We start from the raw sequence: 23,577 nt of genomic DNA, 5'->3' as shown, positions 1-23,577 counted from the left end.
AGGCTAAATGTTAGCAGAGGTTCCCCTCCAGAGGTTACTGTGCTTTAGCTAACAGCAGAGGGCACTCTGATGCACATGCCAATTGATCTCAAGCCTGGCTACCTTTTCCCCCTACACAGCTCTTACGTTCAGTTGGCAACTTTGCTGGTCTTATTACTCTACAAGTCAGTAGTTCTCAAAATATTTTCTATCAGGATTCTTTGAACTCTGAAAAACTGAGAACCCTTAAGAGCTAGATTAACAGAGGTCAATTTGTATTTACTGTATGAGGAACGAAAATGTCTTAACATTATTATGAAAACACTTTAACTTTGCTGACCTCCTGAAAGTCTCAGGGTTCTCAGGAACCCACATCATGTGTTGAGAACTGCTGATCTAAGAGAGTCAAAGTATTTATGAATATATGCAATTAGACTGGCTCGGCCATTAATGAAAAATTTCTACTCCTCCTATTCCTCAATGGATTTTAATCAAATAAGAATTATATCTATCTATACATACATGTGTGTATGTGATAGATAGCTATGACATATGTATGTGTATTTGTGTGTGTATAAATAAATATATATACACACACATACACATCTCAGAGAGGAGATATATCTTTATCACAATAGGAAAAGGAATAATATCAGATACATTAAACATTAAGGATTATACGCCTATGCCTTTTTTCTGAGACCAAGCAACCTAAATTCCTTTTTTGGGGGAGTGGGGGGATCTCTAAGTAATTAAAACCAAAGCAAACAGCAACAACAAAACAGCAACAATCAAGAGTACCAGTGTGCTTCAATTCAAGCAACTGTTTTTTGTTTGTTTGTTTGTTTTCCTGCAAGCAAGACTGAAATACAGGGAGACAAATACACCAAGTTCAGATGCTCAGATTCAAACCTTCTTGAAGTAGCTCAGGTCTAGGCTTTGGTAATTTGGATCAAACAATGATTTCTCCTTGGGAGAGCCCACCTGTCAGCAGCCTGGTACTCTACCTGTAGCGATCCCTCCAGCTTCCTACAGCTACATACATTCTCTAGGAAATAGAGTTTTATTATCAAAGGCTTATCAAAGGAAAGCAGCTGCAGAGTTGCCTTGAAGAAAACATCCTGATGATTGATGGGTAACTTTTGTCTCTTCCTGGCTTCCTCCTGGAAAAGTTTTCACTGACAATGAGACGAATTGGCTCAGCCATTTTGGAAAGCAATTTAGAACTAGGCCCAAGTCAAGTAAATCAACAAGTTTTTATTATGTATCTACTATGTGCAAGACACTATGCTAAACACTGGGATTACATACTAAGCAAAATAAACAAAACATTTGACCCTGCTCTTAAAAGAGCTCACAGTTTAATAAAGAGACAGCATGCAAACAAGATATATACAGGATAACAGACTGGAGATAATGATAAGAGGGAAGGCACTAGCAGTATCAATCAATAAATATTTAGGAAACCACACACCAGGCACTGTGCTAAGAGCTAAAGAAATAAGAGGTAAAAGATAGCTCCTGTCCTCAAGGAACATTGTTTTTCAAGGGGCTTTCATCTTTTTATTTTTAAAAGCTTTTTATTTAAAAAAAAAACAAAAAAAAAAAACATGCAGTTTTCAACATACACCCTTGCAAAACCTTGTGTTCCAATTTTTTTCCTTTCCCCCACACCCTCCTCCAGACAGTAATTCAATATATGTTAAGCATGTGCAATTCTTCTATACATATTTCTATACTTATCATACTGCACAAGAAAAATCAGATCAAAAAGGAAAAAAACAAGAAAACAAAATGCAAATAACAAAGTGAAAATACTATGTTGTAATCCACACTCAATCCCCAAAGATCTCTTTCTCCATCAGATGACTCTCTCCATCACAAGTCTATTGGAATTGGCCTGAATCACCTCTTTGTTGAAAATTGCCATGACCATCAGAGTTGATAATCACATAATCTTGTTGTTGCCATGTATAATATTCTGTTGGTTCTACTCGCTTCACTTAGCATTAGTTCTCTCCAGGCCTCTCTGAAATCATCCTGCTGATTGTTTTTTATAGAACAATAATTTTCCATAACATTCATATGCCATAATTTATTCAGTCATTCAGTTTCTAGAAGGAACTGATATTCTAATAGGGGAGACAATATGCGAACAAAAACAAACAAAACAGCTATAAAAAAAATAAAGTTTGTTGTAAAAAATAGGTTTTTTTTTTTAGTTGCAAGTGAGAAAAATTTACTAAATTGTGTGTGCTTTTTGACTAAAAGGTATATACATTAAAGATATTAAAGAGGAAAGGATCCATATGTAGAAAAATATTTGTAATAGTTCTTTTGGTGGTGACAAAGAATTGGAAATTAAGGAGGCACCCATCAACTGGGGGAATTATAGCATATGAACACACCAGAATAGATTTGTGCTGTTAGAAAAGATGAATAGCAATTTCAGAAAATATTGGCAAGACTTATGAAAATGAAATGAGCAGAATCAGGGTAATTTACACTTTATATTGTAAAAACAGTCTTGAAAGACATAAGAACTATAGTGAATGAAATGACCAACCATGATTTCAGAGGATAAAGTATACTAGCCATCTCCAGGCCAATCTTCATTCCAATAACTCTTTGGCTCTTTCTTGGAGAATAGAGTCGTCAGGAAGAGAACTATAGATTCTTTTCTCATTCCCATTCTTCCTGGTTCTCCTTCCATGCATTGTCTTGAGCTATGAAATGCTATCCCTTCATAGAAGGGAATGTTAGGACCTATCATATAAATGTGCTATTCACTGACAAGAGAAAAAATTGTTTTACAAACCTTCCAGCTCTTTTCCTATTTTTTTTTTAAAATAGTCTTCCAGTTTCTTCCTTAAAAGGTTCCAGGATAGTTTGGCTTAATTGGGATGTATGCCAAGTTCTCTGTAAACTCATTTTCCCCATCATTCTTTAATGTTTATCAGATAGTCAGCAGGGGTCCTCAAACTTTTTAAATAGGGGGCCAGTTCACTGTCCCTCAGATTGTTGGAGGGCCAGACTATAGTAAAAACAAAAACTTTGTTTTGTGGGCCTTTAAATAAAGAAACTTCATAGCCCTGGGTGAGGGGGATAAACGTCCTCAGCTGCTGCATATGGCCTGCAGCTGCAGTTTGAGGACCCCTGGTATTGAGCATATTCTTTCCCTGTATTCCTTCACAAGTTTTTACAATTAAGCTTTCATTCCAAACAGGTGTGGCCCTTGAGTTATCTCTCCACTTATTAAGGGAATAGCTCAAGTAATTTTTTTCCCCTGAGACAATGGGGGTTAAGGGATTTGCCCAAGGTCACACAGCTAGGAACTGAGGCCCTCCTGACTTCAGGGCTAGTGCTCTATCCACTGCATAACTAGCTGCCCCAGCTCAAGTCATTTCAAGGCCTTTTGGTCTTCTTGTTGTAGTGATTGGTTTATGTCTGCTAAGCTTCTGGTAACATACCAAGGAAGCTGTACTTTTATTCATTTTTCAGTTGAGGGCTTTATTTCATTTTTAAATTTTAATTCTTTCATCTAATTTAATGTTGTTTTTGATCTTTGTTCTAACAATCAGATAGTCTATAAAGATAACTTGGAAAATCTTCCCACATAGCTACTTAGTAATTTCTTGACCATTAGAGTCATTTTCTCATCTTTGTGATATTCAGAGCTTGTCACACCTAGAACCTTCCAATACTCTTTTTAAAGAGATTATTCACATGTAGACTTAAAGCTTCTTTCCATGTAGTCAAATTTTTAGTTTTGTTTATTTTTTGATCTGAAAGCACATATTTTTTAAGCTTATGCTGATTTAATTTAAAAGGCCTTATTGAGCTCAATAAAATTCTCTACCTATTCTTCTGAAATAAATGTTGGCACATAGGCTGTATTTGTATACTGAGTGGTCTTTTGGCTTATTTTCATTAGGAGTATTACAAGGTGAGATAATCAAGAATTCCATAAAATTGCTGTTGTAGCATTTGTATATACAACAAAATTAACTCCACCAACTCCTTTTTTGGAATCTCTGGGTAACACATATGAGTTTTTCTTTCACTTAACTGCAGCTTTCGTTTTCTGGTTTAATTTATAGCATGTCAATATTGAGAGATTCAGTCCTCCAGTCAACTCATTTGTTAGTAAACAAACCTCAAATTTAGAATACCACCAATGCTTTTATATGATCGTTAGCATTCTCTAAAGCTTTAGGATGAGAGGTTCATAGATATAGAACCAGAAGGGCCTTTATAGGTGTGAGTCTAATCCCCCTATTTTACAGTGAGTGTATAAGGAGACCAAAGTCTGAGAGAATGACTTACCTAGTCAAACATGATGTAGTTGAGGCAAGTTTCAAACTCAAGTTTTTTTCACTCTCCAAGTCCAGAAATCTATGTACAACAATGAGCTGGTTCTTAAGATAGTCATCCTCATCATTATGGAAATCAGTTGTGAAGGAGCTCTATAATAAAGTGCCCCAGGGCTTTCTTTGCCTTTTACCAACATTTTTATCCATGACTTGGATAAAAGAATAGACAAAGTCAAGATTCAAAAAGATCTTAACAAACCACTAAATTGGGCCAAAACTAATAAAATGAAAAAACACAGATAAGTATAAAATATTACTTTGGTTTAAAAAAATTAAATTTCACAAATACATGACAGAGGAAGAATAAAGTCTGCTTATAAAAAATATTGGGGATTTTAGTGGAATGCATATTTAATATGAATTGGAAAGGATGTGGCAATCTAAAAAGCTAATGCTACCTAAAGAGGGGCATAACTTTTAGGAATAAGTGACAGTCCTGCTGTACTGTCTTGGTCAAGAAACTTTTTTCATATTGTGTTCTCTTCTAAGCAACCCATTATAGGAAGAGGGTTGGAGGAAGAATATCAGTTTAGTGAAAAGCCTCAAGTTCATACCAACCTGGGGCCAGGAAAGAGACATGCTTTCTTCAAGTACTGCCTAGTGGTTGTTCTAAGATAGACCTTTTTTTTTTTACTTGACAAGAAGCACTGGGTAAAAGTTGCAAATTTAAGCTTAAGGGAAGGAGCAAGTTCCTAATAATTAGTTATTCCAAAATTAAATGGCCCATCTTGCAAGGATGTTGGTTTCCTTCCCTTCACTAAGTCAAGGCTGAACAACCATTTGTTAGGAATGTAAACTAGATAGTATTATTTTTCACATATGGCTTGGATTATGTAGGCTCTGCTATCCCTTGGAACTTGGAAATCTGGAGATTCATAAAATATAATAATGCTTTTTAATCTTAATGAATGATATCTTACTCAGATCCAAAAAACGCCTGGGGGTTTTAGTCAAGTACATCTTATTTTTAAATTAAATGTTTATATGTCATTTCTGGCACATAGAAGGCACTTAGAAACTGCTTACTGTTGTATTCCTTTTAGACCATATCTATCCAGCAACTATTTCATCGTTCTCTTTGTATCTCTGACATCTAGCAATGTCTATCACCTAACAGGAACTTAATAAATGTTTGCTGATCAATAGGATTATGTAAATAAGATGATCTTAACTGAAATCAGTGAATTTGTTAAAAAAAATATTTTCATAATTCTATCTTTTTTTTTTATTTTTCAAAATGTTCTCTAGTTCTTTTTTTTATTAATTTTTTTATTTATTATAATAACTTTTATTGACAGAACCCATGCCAGGGTAATTTTTTACAACATTATCCCTTGCACTCACTTCTGTTCTGATTTTTCCCCTCTCTCCCTTCACCCCCTCCCCTAGATGGCAAGCAGTCCTATATATGTTAAATATATTGCAGTATATGCTAGATACAATGTATGTGTACAGAACCAAACAGTTCTCTTGTTGCACAGGGAGAATTGGATTCATAAGGTAAAAAATAACCCAGGAAAAAAAACAAAAATGCAAACAGTTTACATTCATCATAATTCTATTTTAATGTAATTGCTGTTCCTTTATAATTCTACATATTTTATGCACTTAAAACATTATGCTGTGAAGGGGTCCATAGGACCTATCAAAGGAGTGCACATGCAAAAAAAGGTTAAAAACAGCTCTAATCTAGTGGCTGTTGGGAGTGAAATTAGCACTGAGAGAAAAAAAAAGCATATTTTAAAAATGGAATATCTTTCTCAGAAAAAGAAAAGAACCAGGAGTATTTAGGGGTTGGGAGGCAGTCCAAAATATGTCACCCAACTTTTCCTGATACTATAATTTCTAAATAAATTCTTTTCTATTTTTTTTTTTCAAATCAGTAGGAAAAATAATGAGATTACAAGGGAAGGCAAAATTGCTTACCTTTTTTGCAGGGTGGGTATAAGTTTATAGGTAGGGAACTGGCTTGGCTATTAGTAGTGTTTACTTCCTCTCATCTCCCCTTTAACAAATTGGATACAGAAAATCTTTTTTCCAAATTTTTGTTTTATTTCAAAAGTATAATGATTTATATATTAATTTGTTTACTATACATAATATGCAACTCAATTTAAAGAAAAACTATTTCACATTTCAAGTAAAAACAATGATGTCTTAGAAAAATTATAAAGAGTCAGAAAACTGTATATAACTTGCTGTCGATTTACAGTAAGCTCTCCAAACAACTACAAATCTCAAAGCAATCTAAAAGAAGCTAAGTGATTTATAAAATAATCTAAGCTCTATGATTAAAATTTCCTGTTCTTTGGAAACTCACAATAATGGCACATTGTGAATTTAAGACAAAAATATTTAACAGTTTAAACATAAAAGATTTTTTACTCAGTATACAAAAGATGTTAAATTATTGCAACATTTTTGAAGTGAAAATTAATTTTGAAGTATGCTTCACCAAGAAAACTTGACATCAATATAAAAATTTCATCTTCAAAAAGTTTCTTTATTTTAACTTATCAGAGAAGAAAAGCATTTCTTCACTGCATCCCTAAGGAGAAGGAAGGAGGAAAGAGAAAAAAGAGAATGTAATAACCTTCCCATAAACACATTTGGTGAAAACTTCTTAGCATCAAGTCTTGCATGGACAATAAAAATCAAATGCCATAAAACAATCTTAAATGTGATATTCTGACATAATACAATTTGTTGAATTTTCAATACCTGAAGTATGTGTGTCATTACTAGATCTTGAGAATTTTTTTTTCTTTGAAATGGCACTTAGTCCAATAAGTGATCTTACATGATCAAAATAATTTAGCTACAAAAAAAGTGACACCAACAAGAGATAACGAACTAGAGCTCTAATTACCTTTCAAATGAAAAATTTAGATAAAAGCTACAGATTTAAAAAAAAAATGAATGAAACCTCTGGATTATCATTTCATACTGAAATTCAAACAACTTAAATTTTTTTGGCATAATGTTACAATCAAGTCACTAATAATGCTCTATCATTAAGAAATTCTGAATGCTGTTCTGTATAAAGTAAAGGATTTGTAAAGGTACCTGTCATTTCCAAGATGCCTCAAGATCACTAAGGATGAATGGGCAAAATAGTAGGACAAGAGATGTTCTATGCACAGAGTGCACAGGAGACAACTCACAGGCCTTTCTCTCTCTCCCCACCAAAAACCTTGTAAAAACTGGGAGTTCAAAGTGGGAGGCAGGGAATGAAATGGAAACAGATCCACTAAGGTTTCAAGATACACTGGTAGAGCTTAAGACAGTGGTAGAAGACTTTGTTTTGCTCTGTGGATGACTTGTAATTTTTTCTCTTTCAAATTTTATATCCCATTTATTATGGAATAAAAAACTGAACTAATTTTCTGCATTATTAAAAAGCATGATTTCCTCCCCCACCCCAATTTCTTACATATATTACATTTCAAAGGTTGGAAAAGAGAAATGAATCCCGTTTTTTTCTCTAAAGTTAAATTGTATCAATCTCTTCGCCATATGGTATAAAGATATTCCAGCAATATTGGCTTTAAAGTAAAATGCCAACAGACTCCATTCTCTACATTCCCACTGATTTTCACTTTTAAGTAAATAAGATATATGTTCTAGAAGCTTGCCTTCTTAATGTAAAGTGTTTCTCCTAGTCTCTTCTACTGGATAGACCTTCTCTGACTTTCAGTTCCAAAATGAAACCATAATTAAGAAACAAATAAGATTTCTCAAAACTTTGTAATTATAAAGATATGTAAAATCATTTAAAGATAGATGTAATATATATAATTCATTCTCTCCATCCAATTCTGTAACATCAAAATGTATATCACAAAATACCTCACTTATCTCTTTAAAAGAAAAAAAAAAACTAATTCACTTCTTATACTAAAGAGAACAATCTAAGAAGTAACCTCCAAAAACTATATTTAAAAGATCTTGTCAAATTTGGCTTACCTTGCATATGGGATATATGATAAACTATACCTGTAAGAGGAAGACAACATGATTAGGATTTCCAAGTATATAATTTTTTTAAACATACAAAATAATTTTTATTATATCAAAACAAGAAAATCAGCTAAGTATAATAAGATTACCTTCTTGTATCATATACTCTTAAAAAATAAGAGTTCTGGAAGAACAACTTCTTCACATTAGTAATCTTAAATTAAATGTCACAAGTTCAAACAGATGCTAGTGCAGTCCACTGAAAAACCAAGATGATGTGGAAACTAAGTTACTACTGTCATTTGAACACTTATACAGCTCTCAATCTATTTAATTGCATAATCTCTTTTGGCCCACCTCTTTCCAATTTTTCCCATAAGACTAAGAATGAGATTTTGTTAAAGGCATGTGAGGTAAACTACAGCTAAATGGACTAGTAAATACATAAATATTTCCTGATGTCAGCCTCATTGCTTTTTCTAAGAAAGAGTGACGTTGTCATGATGTCACAGTACATAGAGCAGATAGGCAGAACAGATGTCAAAAAGTAGATAGAAGACATCCTAAATTCAAATTCAACCTCAGCTATGAACTGGCTATGTAACCCTGGGCAAATCACTACCTCTGTTTGCCTCAGTTTCTTCAATTATAAAAGGGACTAATAAGAGAATTTATCTCCTTCCCAAGGTTGTTGTGAGGATCAAATATACTTACCATGGATCCTAGAACTTAGCAGAAGATATACAAAAGCTAGCTATTAATAGTTTTGCCAAGAATTAAGGGTCCATTATACCTCTTCCTTTTTTTTGAAAATGGGGATATTTTTCCTTCAAGAATATAGAAGCTTTTATATTCATCATGATCTTTCAAAGACTACTTTGAAATTTACTTCATTTGAAAGATAGTAATTTAGCAAAAACATAATCTGCAAGTATCCTGGGATGCAGTTCATTTGAGTTTGATGCTTTAAACTGCAGGCAGCTAACTGCTCTCTTATAATCTTATTCTAGGTTCCCAAATTCTATTATTAGTTTCTTTTGCCATGTCCCTGACAAATAGTCCATCATTCTCATATTTTGAGCTATCATCCAGAAATTCAAAACCTATTCAAAACCCCCTATCTGCCAATAAACTCCCCAATCCACTTCACCACTCACTCTCACCAAAAAAGAGGAAGAAAAAGTAAAGGTTTTTTCTTTCATTAAAAAAAAAAAAAAAAAAAAAAAAAAAAGACCTTCATGCTTCTTGTTCACTATGAGTGAAGAGATATTTCTCATACTCTTTTTTCCTCCTCTAGGATAGAGTTCAGGCAACATTCTGCTTCTCTATAACAGAAAAACAAACACTATTTATTTTATGTGAGATACTACAACATTCTCTTCGACCTTTGTACTTAAGAATTTAGACCTTCTTTTTGGTAACTGTTATGCCCACTGTCCCTGTATGGCCAACTGCCTGTTATACTTAGAGGGAGCTAATCAGGCAAGCTTAATTTGTTAACGGTGATCTTCCTAGCTTTTGTCTTGAGATGAAACTAACTGGCTCAACTGCCTTTGATTAGCCATCAGTAGTTTCCTAAGAAAGGCTCAGAATACATGAAAATGTTGGCATTCAATTTTTTGTTGATTTAAGCTTAATTATAATGCTACTTTCAAATCAAGCAGAGGTCTCTTGAGGAAAAAAACACTCAACATCCCACTCAGAGACACAGAATATATGAAATTTTCAAAGTACAATTTTAGCTTTCATAATTAGATGGAAAATTACCGTATGCTACTTCTAACAAATTAAGTATCTTTTGGTTATACATAATTAAGCTGAACGGTGAAAGAACAGAGGCCTTAAAGCCTAGACACTTGGACTCTTGTTCTAGCTCAGCCACTAATTAGCTCTGTAACTTTAGGCAAGTTATTCAATTACTATGGGCCTATGAAATGAGAGGATTCAACTATATGATCCCACAGATCTAAGAATGGCCTAAATTATAAAATCCCATCTAATTTGTAAATGTAATCTAATATAAATTGTCATATTCATAATTAATTTGGAAAAAAATTAATGCAACAGTTGGTCTTCTATTCAGCAAACTACTGAGCCATGTTATCTTAGTAAATAACAAAATAATAAAGACTTGAATGGATTTATCATTCATCAAGTCATAAAACATTTTCCTCTTAAATTTCAAACAATAAAGATTCTTTTGTTCCTTTCCCAAATTAACAGTATACAACCCTTGAATTAAATCTTTTTTAAAATACAGGAGATTGATAGAAGAGAACTAGAGAAAACAAGAGCTTTATTATTATTAAGGATATCATAAGACTTGAAGAAAATAAAGGAAAATAATCTAATTGCTCAATGCTTTTCAGCTGAGGAATGTATCAAAACATAACACTGAAGATTCTCCCAAGACTTGCCAGAACGGATGATATTTTTCGTGATTCACATAAGCACAAATTATAGTGATAAATGGAAATGAGGAGAAACACTGTCAACGTTTAAAAAATCTTGGGCAAGAAATCAAAGGGCTTGGGGAACAGAAACAGCTTCCATTACTCAGTAAAAGATGACAAGGGATGATAGATATAAGAAAAGCATATTTGGGAAATGAATACTTGGGTTAAGAAGATGATAGGATAAGATTTGGATTTCTAGATTACAGTTTAAAATATAATAATGACAAGGTATGCACGATATCTAACAAGGACTCATCTGTAAAATGGGAATGATGACAATAGGATCTACTTCCCAGAGTTGTTATGAGACTCAAACAAGAGAATTTGTAAAGTTTAGCATAATAACTGATATATAATGTTTAATAAGTACTCATTTCCTCCTTTCTTCCTTCTGTTAAATTAAAAAGAAATAAGGAGGGAAAAACAGCCACCAAACTGCATTCCATAGAGAATAAATAGAAAGTAGAAAGAAGAATAGTAGTGAATACATAAAAATGTTCACAAGACAAAAAAATCCAAGATAGGAGAAAGTCGTAAAATTCATAGCTTCTAAAGTCTATATATAAATGCAGAGAAAATAGCCAACAAGCATGATGAATTAGAAAGCCATATTTGAGATTCACAACTATAATATAGCTTTAGATAGGTCCCTCTTTTTAAAAATAATAAATAGCCTTTTCTTTTTCGAAATACATGCAAACATAGTTTCCAACATTCACCCCTTCAAAACTTTGTGTTCCAAATTTTTTCCTTTCTTCTTCTCCTTCTCCCTCCCCTAAACAGCAAGCAATTAAACAGGCACCTTTTATTCAAAAGAAAGAAAATGGGTAAAAGGAAGAAGTTTGCGTTATGTAGTAAGAAAATATTGACATATTAGGAAAAGAAGGGGAACCATAAGGAATGAGGGAGAAAGGAGAATGGGCACATTCATTTAAATGGAGATCAATGCAAGTAAAAACAGAAAAAAACAATGCAATCTATCTAGACCCCCCCCCCAAAAAAAGATGAGTTTAGGAAACAGATCATAAGCCTAAATTAGAGGCATGATACAAAAGTGATGAGGATGATATGCAGTCATTTCAGTTGTCTGAGTCTTTGTGAACAAAAATAAAGGTGGTTTGCTCATTTCCTTCTCCAGCTCATTTTATAGGGAGGGAAACTGAGGCAAACAAGATTAAGTAACATGCCAGTACTTTATTCATTGGGTCAGAAATGGACATAAGCTGGAGCTCCATCTCTGCAAAAAACAGCAGCTCAGTATTTCTTAACTTGCTTTAATGGTAACTTTATTTTTGAAGGGGAAGAAGCAATTAATTTCCAGATCAGATTCTCACCAATAAAAACTGCTTACTGAGGAAATACTCAATTCCTCTTAAAGTTTGTAAAAGAAAAGATGAAAACAGGCCAACATCTGACAAGAATTCTAGATTTTAGAAGAATGGATTTCAAAGAGCTCAAAAACAGGCCAGGTGGGATGCCACAGACAAATTCTACAGGTCAGCTCTGGAGATATTGTAATAGCAAACAATTTTGAGAGGAGGGAAAAGGAAGAGAAGAGACCTATTTAGATGCAGAGGTGTGTTGAAATCAGTTATCGGAACCCCTGTCCCCCATTCAGGTTAGGTTAAGTTTTTTTTAAGATAATGAAATTGTCCTTGAGATTTTTTTTTTTAGCTCGAAGGATTAAAAGGTTTGAGTAGTTGATATCTCTTCCAGGTTGTAGGAGTACAAAACAGCCCTAAGGAGTTCCAACCCCTTTCAGGTCATTTGACTGCCAGACCAATTCAGGCACAGCAAAGCAGGGAGAGCTTCACTCAGGTGTGCCCTCAGAACATAGCAGGTGGCCAAATATATCTGTTAACCACTGAATAACCTATAGATGTCTCCTTTCACTGGAGTAAAAGTTGGAAGCTGTCTCTTTTTAAACCTCGGAAACTGTGGCAGCAATAACTGGTCTCAGCAATCAACTGGGATGTGACTGGCATGTTATTCACCTCCTCGGTTCCTAGGCTCCTGGAGAAAATCCCTACAATTTCTTAAGACTCTTAACCAAGTCCGTGTGGTAGGATCCAATGGCCTCTAACCTGCCCCATAAAAATGTCATAAGCAGATCTTTTAGCAGTTTTTCAAACTTAAACTTAAACTTAAAATTACAATTGAGCTGGGTCCAGGCCTATGCCTACCAGCTGGTGGGTCTGAAGACCCTTCCCAAGTAGTCCAAATTCAACTACCAATAGATTGATAAAATTATCCTTAGGGTACAGTTCTGAATGACAAAAAAACATATTCATGGCAGTTTCTCTTTGCTGAATGGTCAGAAATCGAACTCTCCTTTCTCAGGGTTTGAGGGTACTTCACACTAAGGTGAAGTCATCACCGTTTCTAGGGCTTTCACAAAAGCATGGAGGTCAATCTGGGCTCACCGTTCTTTGAACTGTCCATCCCCCAAGATAGCATTGTGTTTTATTTGAATCCTACCTACTACAATGACTGTTCCAGGCTAGATGGGACTCAGGTCAGTTCCCTGGTCAGTAAAAACTTAACTCAAAGCAGAGGAAGAATATCCACCCAGGAAACACATCAAGGACACTGAAAATTATCATTTGTGATCTGCCAGACAAATATCAGAAAGAAGCTGAATCTCCATGTAATTGTTTTATCCTCACACAGTCAGGAAGTGAGGTCAACCACCTAGAACAATCAAATCTCAAGGGCAATTTAATATCTAATGAAGTAAAAACTAGTTTATATGAAGACAAAAGATTAGGATACTACTCTTTTGAAAAGATGTTTAAAAAAAGGGTCAGAAATAATGGAAAGTTATGAAAGTATGATATGGTACAGTAATAAGGAGATATAGGAATGATTAGAAAAGACAAACAACAAAGAGGGCTTTTCTTTTTTCTTTTTTTTTTTGCAGAGTTTTTTGGTAGCTCTACTGGGAAGAATATCAAAGAAGGGAGAGCTACATATGGTCAGGGTGGCTACAGATAAAAACTAATGAAAAAAACTAAAGTGGCCCAATTTTTATTACTTTGCTTTTTTTCCTGCCAAGAATGAGCATGGGCTATAAAGGAGAGAATAGATGGGGCCAACAGGTAGTTAACATCAAAGGTAAGTAAGGAGATAAGGAAAAACTGGCTGCCTTCAGTTCTCCAGGCTAAATATACTATATTTTTATATACTAAAAGAAGTGGTGAATATGAATGCTAATCTACTATGAATGATGTCTCAAAGTCAAGATGAACAAGCCAGTCTTTAAACACCCTTAGTCATCTTTCTTCAGATATAGGCTAAGCTAGGTGGCCACTGAGATCCCTCTCAACTCTAAAATTCGATGTGGTACTAATTTAAATGTATTCAATAATAGCTATAAGCACAAAATCTAAACTATTTATTATGAAAATACATTTCAAACATTCAAAACATCAATGGCTTAAAAATATATCCGGCTACAAATATTAATTGTGAAAATACATTCCAACTTTTCAAAATATTAATGGCTTAAAAATATATATATCCAGTTACAACATATGCTAGAGATATTCACTCCAATGGTATGAGTTAAGAGAAACCTCTGAACCACACTATAAGGTTCTGTTTAAGATATGATAGTAGAAATCTTACTGTCTCAAAATTTACTTTGCTTTCACCAGATCAGGTCATCTTTTTTAGGTATCTTTTAAATAGTTCATTAATTCAAGAGGGAGTGATTAACAGTTCCGAGGTGATAATACTCTTTAAAATCAGTATAAGAAAAACTTACCAAGTCATTGCCAAAAACTGCAATATGCAGAACAGCAGAGCCAATCCTTTTTTATGCCACTAAACAAAAAATATTAATTAGCAGAAACATATTTTACAATGTATTTTCAACAATTCATGACTGTGACCACTGGTTCTAATACCTGAGTGGTCTTCCTGCTTCCATTTTTATTACATGTGTAATTTAATTGAACTGAAATCTTTGAACTGTTTATAAAATATTTTTCAAATCCTAGGCTTCATTTCACTCAGTAACTATTTTTCTTCAATATGCAATATAATTTTTTTTAAGTCACAACTTTTAGAGCAAGAACACAAACTCTTCAAAATATTAAACTTTTCAGGACAATTGTATCTTTCCCCCATAACTGGCACTAAAATCTTAGTTGCCAGAATTTCATACTTCAGTAATTCAATAATTATTGTGATTCCTCTCACAATTTTGGCAGACAGCCCTTCAAGAGTTACTTGAAGAATGCCAAACTCTGTGAGTTTCACTTCATTCCATTTGCAACTTTTAACTTTTTCTGTTTTGGTGGGTGTGGTTTTTTAGAGAAAGTCTTCATTTTATCTTGATCTTTTAAACATTATTTTAAATGATCAACCTTTACACTTCTTTCTTAGAAATTTAAGCTATTTTTCTCCCTTAATCCAAAAACACAAGAAGACTGATATCAAGTGATGTAATCAAATTCAAAAAACATTGTTGCCTCCATGATATCAAAATTAAAGTATATATATCCTATCATTTCTTTTTATTAGTGTTTGCAAACCACAAAAAGTGAAAAGTGACAGAACTTCTATCACAATAATGCTATTTTCCACACCAGGATGCAGGATTGCATAATAATAAATTTTATAACTACCTTTTATTCTCTTGAAGTCAGGAAGAACCTGAAACAATTACTCTTCAGTTCCTTGAGTTTTACCCAAAACACTGCTTCAGTTCGCTGAACTCAGTAGTGATAAACTTAAAAGTATTTAATAGAAAACTAGAAAGCAGATAACACTTACCCAAAGAGCAGCACACAGAGTTAACACCAAACAAATCTAAATTAAAAAGAAAAAAAAGCATTTATTCATAGGTGGTAATATGATATAGGTTAAACCATTTAACAAAATACACTTATTTACAAATAAGTCCCATTCAAGAGTTGGAAAATGACCTTGAAAATATTTTCTAATCAACACTGAAAAATTACCTCTAAAGATAGGTACAAATGTCTACATTAAACCTAATATTCTACTGAATCACCTTCTTTAGAACATGTTTAATATTGCCTTGCCCAAAACATTGTATATTGCTTTGTACAAACATCTTTTGATTGACTGGAAACTGATAACGAAACTGAACCTATAAGTTTAAAACTGAAGAGTTTTTAGGAAGACAATTAAGTATTAATTTATAAAAATTTTTAAAATCATTGTTTGCAGAACATAATTATATTTTATTCACATACATGCTGAGCCTATTTAAAATAATACAGTAATAAATGTGAATGGCATGAGAATATGAATCTACAAGGTGACAATTTACTTTTGGATCACATAAAAAGTCAGAAGCACATGAAGAATTAAAGGGAACTGAAATAAAAAATACAATAAGAGACCAAAATCCAATTAGTTTTAGTTTCAACTCTGCCACTGGCATATTTTAAACAATTAAGTATAAAATTATCTGTGAAGATAACATAAAATTTAAGTGTATAACTGATGTCAATTTTTTGTCTAATATATGACATTTCTAAAGATTTTCAATAATTTAAATGAAGAGATGAAGGCACTAGAAAAGTTTGAAAAAAAATCCTAAGTACAATGATAACTAAACTGAATAATTTTTGTTTGTTGAATTGAATTCTTAATTATACAGAAATTTTTAGTAGGCAAGCACAAGCCAAGTTATTAGAGACCTAGATTAAGTAACTCCATAAAAGTTAAATCTTATGGGTAAAACTGTTAAATTAAAAAAAAAAGTAAAAAAAAAAGTAGTGGTACATGTAATGCAAGTAATTTTTGTTATGTTATACCATTTAAACCACTGTTAAAATATGTTGTGAAGTGTTCAAAAATAATAAAATTATATTTACCAGCATGATAACTGTAGCAAACAACCTTGTTGATTCAAACATTTTTTTCAGTTGTTTCACAGGTCCCATTAAGAAGCAAGTACTATTTGAAAAAAGTCAAAAGAAAAAATAATTGAGACATATTCAACCAAATCTTTGCTAATAAAAAAGGGAATTAGTAATAAAAATCAGATAGGTACTAGTCTGAATAAAATTTATATATTTAGATATGTGCATAGTCTAAATAAAATTTATATCATATTTAGATGTGTGCATGCAGTTTGGTTTTGCATGTTACATATACTGTATAAATAGGACATGGTGTCTCTTAAATAAATTTCTCAACACAAATCCTAATAAATTTAGATATTTCAGTTACCAGAGACACAATATTGTTTTAAAAATTACTCATATATTGCTAATTTATAATGCTGATAAATCACACTTCTAAGCTATTTTTTTCATTTGTGTAGTACACAATTAAACTATTTCTTATGTTTACTACATTTAATTATAATGAAATTCTATGACTAAAAAGACGAAAAACACAAATTAATTAAAAAGAGTAAATAATAAATATGCTGCTTCTCTCTATTGTGATGTATAACTATTTGCAATTAAAATTAACACAGATGTTAATGCATTGAATCCTGACTAACTATAATTCCTGACTAACTATAATTCCCTACTATAAAATCTAAGTTGTAGAAAACATATAACACTCTGATTGCAATTCAAACATAGCAATTATTCACAGGAAATGAAAGCTTCAATGAGAAAAAAAGTCTTACTTAAAAATAAATGATTTCTATAAACAATAATGCCAAACTCCTAAATTTACAAATTTGCTAATGTTTTGCCTCTATGGGCATCAGTAATTGTTTGCAATATTCCCATTTATGCCAGTACTTCAACATTAACTTAAAAAAGCCACTTAGCACCTACTGAGTAAAAGGCACTCACAGAACAAAGATAAATAAAGCTATGATACCTGCCCCTTTGGAGCATGTAATCTGATTATCCCTTGACTCTAGGTGCTCAATGAATTATAATTTTTTGAGTTTCATAAGTTTTGCATAAAATGTTTTAAGAAGTGTATTTGCCCCATATTTTTATCTAAACTTTTATTTAGACAAATCATTAACTTTTGGGCTTTACTTTCTTCATCCATAAAACAAGACCAATATTTTCATTACTTGTATCATAAGGTTATTATGAAAACTGAGATGAAGGTGATATTAAGATTTGCATTATTATTGTTATTGAAACTTTGGAAAGAAGTGTAAACAAATCAAGTTTAAGAATTCACCAAATTATTTGCTTTGGATATTAGCAAAAAACCATTGTACAATATAAACCAAAAGGAGTAATTTGTTTTTTTTTTTTGTTTTGATACTTTTATTTTCCTATGTGAAACAATTTTTTACATTTGTTTTAAAACTAATCCTCTCCCTCTCCACACCCCCACACTGAGAAGGCACATATGAAGTTATGCAAAATAATTCCATAAAAATCATGTTACCAAAAAAGCCATAAATCTCCCTCTCCCTATCCCTACAAAAAATAAACCACAAGGAAAAAAAAAGTATGTTTCAGTCCGTATTCAGACACAATCAGTTCTTTCTCTAGTTATAAATAGCATTTTTAATCATTAGTCCTTCAGAGTAGTACTGGATCATTCATTGTATTGTTGAGAATAGCAAAATCATTCACAGTTGATTGATTGTCCCACAATTTTGCTATTATTATGTAGACAGTACGTTTCACTTTGCTTAAGCTCATAGAGACTTCCCAGATTTTTCTGATAGCATCCTGCTCAGTATTTCTTATAGAACGATTAATATTCCATCAAAATCACATACCACAATTTATTCAGCTATTCCCCATTGATCAAGTATCCCCTCAATTTCCAATTCTTTGCCCTGAGAAGAGAGCTGCTATAAATATTGCTGTATATAGACTCTTCCTTTTTTTTTTTTTTTTTTTTAAATCTCTTTTGGGATTTATGCCTAGTAGTTGTTTTATTAGTAGGTCAAATGATATGCATGCTTTATAGCCCTTTGGACATGCAATGTTCCAAGCTTCAGGGGTTTTGTGCAGCTGTTTTCAGAAATCCTCCTAGGGACCTTAGTTAGCATAGCAACCCAGAACGGAGTATGGGCAAAGCAACCAGAATCCTGTCTCAATGAAAGTAAAGAGTTCCCTTTAATCTCCCAGAAGTTCAATCCTCCTCCCCTTGTAGGCAGAGAAAGCCACTGCTTTCACTGCAACAGCTGGTTGATGCTGCTACTTCACCATTACTGCTGCCATCATTCAGTGACTCCTAAAACCTGATCTAGTTTCCTGGGGCTCCCCTGACACCCTAGTGCATTAAACCTTTCCTCCTGAATTGTCCTTGGAACCTGTGGGCTGAGAGCTCTGGAGATCACTGCCACTTCTGCAAATTTAGAAGCCCCACAGCCAGCTTACTGGTGCACCCTGAATTGCAATTATGCTGTAGACCCACCCAGAGGTAATAGACCCCTCCTGCCAATCTTCCAAGCCACTTTCAGCTGAAAAATTGTTTCACTGTGTCTTTTTGTGGGTTCTGATGCTCTATAATTTGTTTAGTCATTGTTTAAAGATACTTGGAGGAGTCTGGAAGAGAGTTCGAGTCCCTGCCCCCACTCTATCATCTTGGCTCCATCTCCAACAGAAATTGGAGTATTAGTAATAGTAATTACTATTAATTAGTAGTATTTACTAATAGTAATATTTTAGTAAAACACACATATACATACACAACTAAATGTTTCCAGTGAATACTATTTTTAAAAGTTAAACAGTTAACATCAATATGAAAGGATAAATATTTTACATGCACATACCTGGCTAATGCAGAAATATTTCCCAAAGTGTAGAAAACTGCAAAAAGTTTCACCCCTCCTGGAAGCCATAGCAATGCTGTTCCCTATATGATATTTTAGAGTTAATCCAAGAGTTAATTTCAAACCAAAAAAAACAAAAAAAAACAAAACCTGATCATCTACTGCTAAACAGAATTTCAAAAAATAAGTCAATAATAAAGATGTTACATAGCTCATTTCTAGGGAAAGATCTATAAACAAACTTTATTTTTTCTGGCCTATTTCTAAATAACAACTAGATTAAATAGATTTCCTAGCAACATTTGTTGTTTAAACTTAGCTCAATGGACCCGGGATTAGGAGAGCCAGATTCTAGTCATTCCTTTCCCACTAACGAGCTGTAGGACCTTTCTGAGCTAGAGAATAAAATGAAATGAATGAACCTTCTATGACATTCTTTTTCAATAACAGATTAAAAAAATAACAACAAATCTAAATTACTATAGCTTTCCCTACACACAAACTTCCCTCTGGAAAAAACTTGGTGATTGTTTTTAAGAAAAAAAAAATTGACCTTATTTCTTTGTAGTATTGATTATTATATTGCCTACTAAAAAAGACCAGATTATATCTCCAAAATAAACCATTTTGAAATATATATATGAAAATTACCACATTTCAGTACTTTTTCCTGCTTATATTTTAAATTTAAATAAAGTTTAATATATTTTGCTCACTCTTTTTTGGTTTTGTTATCTGTGTTTTTTCTCTTCTAAAGTGTTGTATAGAATGTTGTTTTCACTACCATCCCCGAGCATTTGAAAAGCAGAATTTTTTGAATCCAGAAAAGACAGATTCAATAGAATCCAGAAGTGGTTTAAGGAGCTAAAATCCAATGATTTTAACATATCTGCACAATATATCTATTGGCATAGTGGCATCTCCAAAAGCCCATCAAAGCAAAATCTAATACTAAAAGCTTAGATCCTGAGCTAAATTCAAGCATATATATATATATATACACCAAAGGAAGGTTACATTCCTGAGCTCAACCTCATAGTTCAAGTGATAACCTCAACCTTTAAAAACTATATTACCTTGTACTTTAAATACTTATAGCTATATAGTTGTAAATATTTTAGGTTGTCATTTTATTTATATTAAATATTTTTAAATATAAGGTTTTGACTTACAATAAGAGAACATAAAATGCCACATATGAAACATATGACAAACCACTTCAATCTAGTATTCCAAGAAAGTGTTGAAGCATCTAGGACCTTAAAGAGGAAAAAAAAAAAATTTTGAAATCTATATGTAAACTCTTACATTTTTTTCACAATAAAATGAGACAATAGTTTGATTCTCCAAGAAATATTTTAATTTCATATTTTTAAAAATTTTTATAATTTATAAATATAATTTATAAAAGAAGCTCAAAGCCATAATGATTTTACAATAATCAAAATACATTAAGCTAAAAAATGTTTTCTGTTGACAGTTTATTCCATGAGTAAATCCCTTACAAGTTAGGTAAATCCTTATCAAATTAAGTGAACTAATGTGACTTACAGAGTACTGATTAGAGTATCACATTCAACTATTAAGTACCACATTAAATCTGATTTACCAAAGTTGGAACAGATCTGTTACTAGCTAATTGAAGAAATTAAATGTGTAGAATTAGGAATAATTTCCTTTCCAAAACGTGAACACACAATGCATAAGTGCATTTGAAAGTAAGACTGTATGTTTTAAGAATAACGAAATAAAATTAGAACTTTTAAAAATTATTACACAATTAAAAATTCTACGGTATATTCCTTACCTGATCAAATCCATCTTGAATCCTTAGGTAGCATGAAAGGTAGATAAGAATAACTAAATAAAGACTCTTGTCAATCACAGTAAAAATTAATTTTTAATATAGCATAAAATATTTGCTCACTTTGTTTTAATTTTTCATCTGCTTCCTAAGTACTGATCAAATCTTTCATTTGAAAGATGTTTTTACATGGATAGAATAATAATGACAGATTAGGGAAGACTGTAATCATTGTGAACCTCATTGTTATTCCCAGAACAAGTTCTCTTTGGCCATGGCCTTCCCAACTTCCTCATCTCCCTTAACAGAGTCCATGCTCTGGAGGAATTAAGACCAGTTTCTCTAGTTTAGTGACTTCTTTTCCAGGCATACTATTTCAGGAATGCCTCAGCCATGAATTATTTCTTTCTTTCTTTCCATCTCTTTCATAGCTCCTTCACCAACCACTTTCTCTGGTAATTCTCCTAATTCACTTGAAAAGCCTGCTCTAGCATACCTTTTCCTTTTCCCAGCTTCTCCTTACTTTTCTATTCTGGACTTAGGGGCCAACATCAAATCAAACTGTCTAGAATTTCTAAATGTATTCCCCAGATGCTTAAGAATTTTTCGAATAAAGTGCCACTCCCTAACTACCATTAAAGGCAGAGACCATATTTTCTAAATAACTGTAAACTTGAAATGGAAAATAGGCAACAAAAATTACATTGATATGGATTATACTTTCATCCACAAGTTTAATCAATGTATATATATTTTTATTGTAGTAAGTTTATTTATTTTTAATATACAATGCTTTATTAATATATTGGGAGAGAAAAATCAAAACAAAAAGGAAAAACCATGGGAGAGATTAAAAAAAACAATAACAAGAAGAGAAAAATCAAAACAAAAAGGAAAAACCATGGGAGAGATTAAAAAACAACAACAACAAAAAAAGTGAACATAGCATGTGTTGATTTACATTCAATCTCCACAGTTCTTTTTCTGGATGTAGATGGCATTTTCTGCCCAAAGTCTAATGGGATTGCTTTGGAGCATAGTTGATCATCATATACTCTTGCAGTTACTGTGTATAATGTATTTCGGTTAACCAATGTATTTCAAAAGTTTGTCCTTCATTTAAAAAAGGACCAATGACATTACATGATATCTTGACTCACATGTAAATTAGATTTAAGAGCGGCAGAGATTCATAGTCACCAGCTTCACTTTCTCTTCCACAGTCATCAAAGTCCAGTGGCAAGACAAAAGTCAGAATAACTGGTGATGGCCAAAAATGCAATCTTGGTGTCTCTGATGTCTGACCACTCTCCAAGCTCTCCATCCACAGTGCCTGCTTCAGCCACTTTCGTAGCCACTGGAATAAACTATTTTCATTTGCCCATTTCACGAGGGGCAGCGTTATTATGTTCTGGGCAGACACTAGTGATAGATGGATGAAATGAGGTTGGGGGAAACCGACAGGTCTTATACCCAACCTTGTTTCATCCATCTATCTAATGGTTTTTACCAAAATGTGATGACTATATACGCTACAACTTCTAGGAGCCACAGGTAAGAGTTGAGTAAAAGGTGGACACCAAAAGTATCAGATAAATATTCCTGAAAAAGAGTTCAGCAAATCCTCACACCAGATGTACAAGTCTTCCCTGAACACTCCATATACCTGTTACAATTGTGCCTATCACTAATGAAATCACCTTATATAGCAAAAAGCAAATCTAAGAATTCTTATATAGGAAACTTTTACTTCTATTAAGAGAAATGTGAATTAAAATATTCCACCTCACAACTATCAGATTGGCTAATATGACAAAAAAAAAAAAAAAGGAAAGTGATAAATTTTGGAGAGGATGTGGAAAAACTGGGACACTAATGAATACTGGTGGAGTTGTGAATTGATCCAACCATTCTGGAAAGCAATTTGGAACTATGCCCAAAAGGCAAACGAACTATGTATACCCTGTGATCTAACAATATTACTATGAAGTCTGCATCCCAAAGAGATTTAAAAAAAAATTAAAATGGACCTCCATAAGCAAAAATGTTTATAACAGCCCTTTTCATAGTGGCAAAATATTAGAAATTGAGAGGATTCTCATCAACTGAGGAATGGCTAAACAAGCTGTGGTATATGAAGCTAATATAATAGTATTGTGCAATAAGAAATGGTGAACAGATTTCAGAAAAACCTGCAAAGACTTGTATTAATGCAAAGTGAAATGAGCAGAATCAGGAAAACATTGTACACAGCACCAGCAACATGGTGTGATAATCAACTATGAATGACTCAGCTCTTCTCAGCCA

At 32.8% G+C, this 23,577-nt stretch overlaps 1 protein-coding gene across 2 annotated transcripts in view; it reads right to left on the bottom strand.

Moving 5' to 3' along the window:
- Nucleotides 1-5,939: 5,939 nt before the first annotated feature.
- The window catches only part of SFT2D1 (SFT2 domain containing 1), a 40,464-nt gene continuing 22,826 nt past the window's right edge, over nucleotides 5,940-23,577 (bottom strand). Inside the window, exons 2-8 of one of the 2 annotated variants that reach the window (XM_031937508.1) lie at nucleotides 20,639-20,725; nucleotides 19,467-19,549; nucleotides 16,621-16,702; nucleotides 15,548-15,583; nucleotides 14,535-14,593; nucleotides 8,319-8,348; nucleotides 5,940-6,900 (exon numbers count right to left, since the gene is read on the bottom strand). In XM_031937508.1, the coding sequence (XP_031793368.1) occupies nucleotides 6,861-6,900; nucleotides 8,319-8,348; nucleotides 14,535-14,593; nucleotides 15,548-15,583; nucleotides 16,621-16,702; nucleotides 19,467-19,549; nucleotides 20,639-20,725 (417 nt within the window). In that variant the 3' untranslated portion in view covers nucleotides 5,940-6,860. The other variant, XM_031937509.1, reaches the window with a different exon arrangement.

This window comes from Sarcophilus harrisii, chromosome 4 (assembly GCF_902635505.1).
Source record: "Sarcophilus harrisii chromosome 4, mSarHar1.11, whole genome shotgun sequence".
In the NCBI taxonomy this organism is placed as follows: domain Eukaryota; kingdom Metazoa; phylum Chordata; class Mammalia; order Dasyuromorphia; family Dasyuridae; genus Sarcophilus; species Sarcophilus harrisii.
This window is presented reverse-complemented; position numbering and strand designations above follow the sequence as displayed.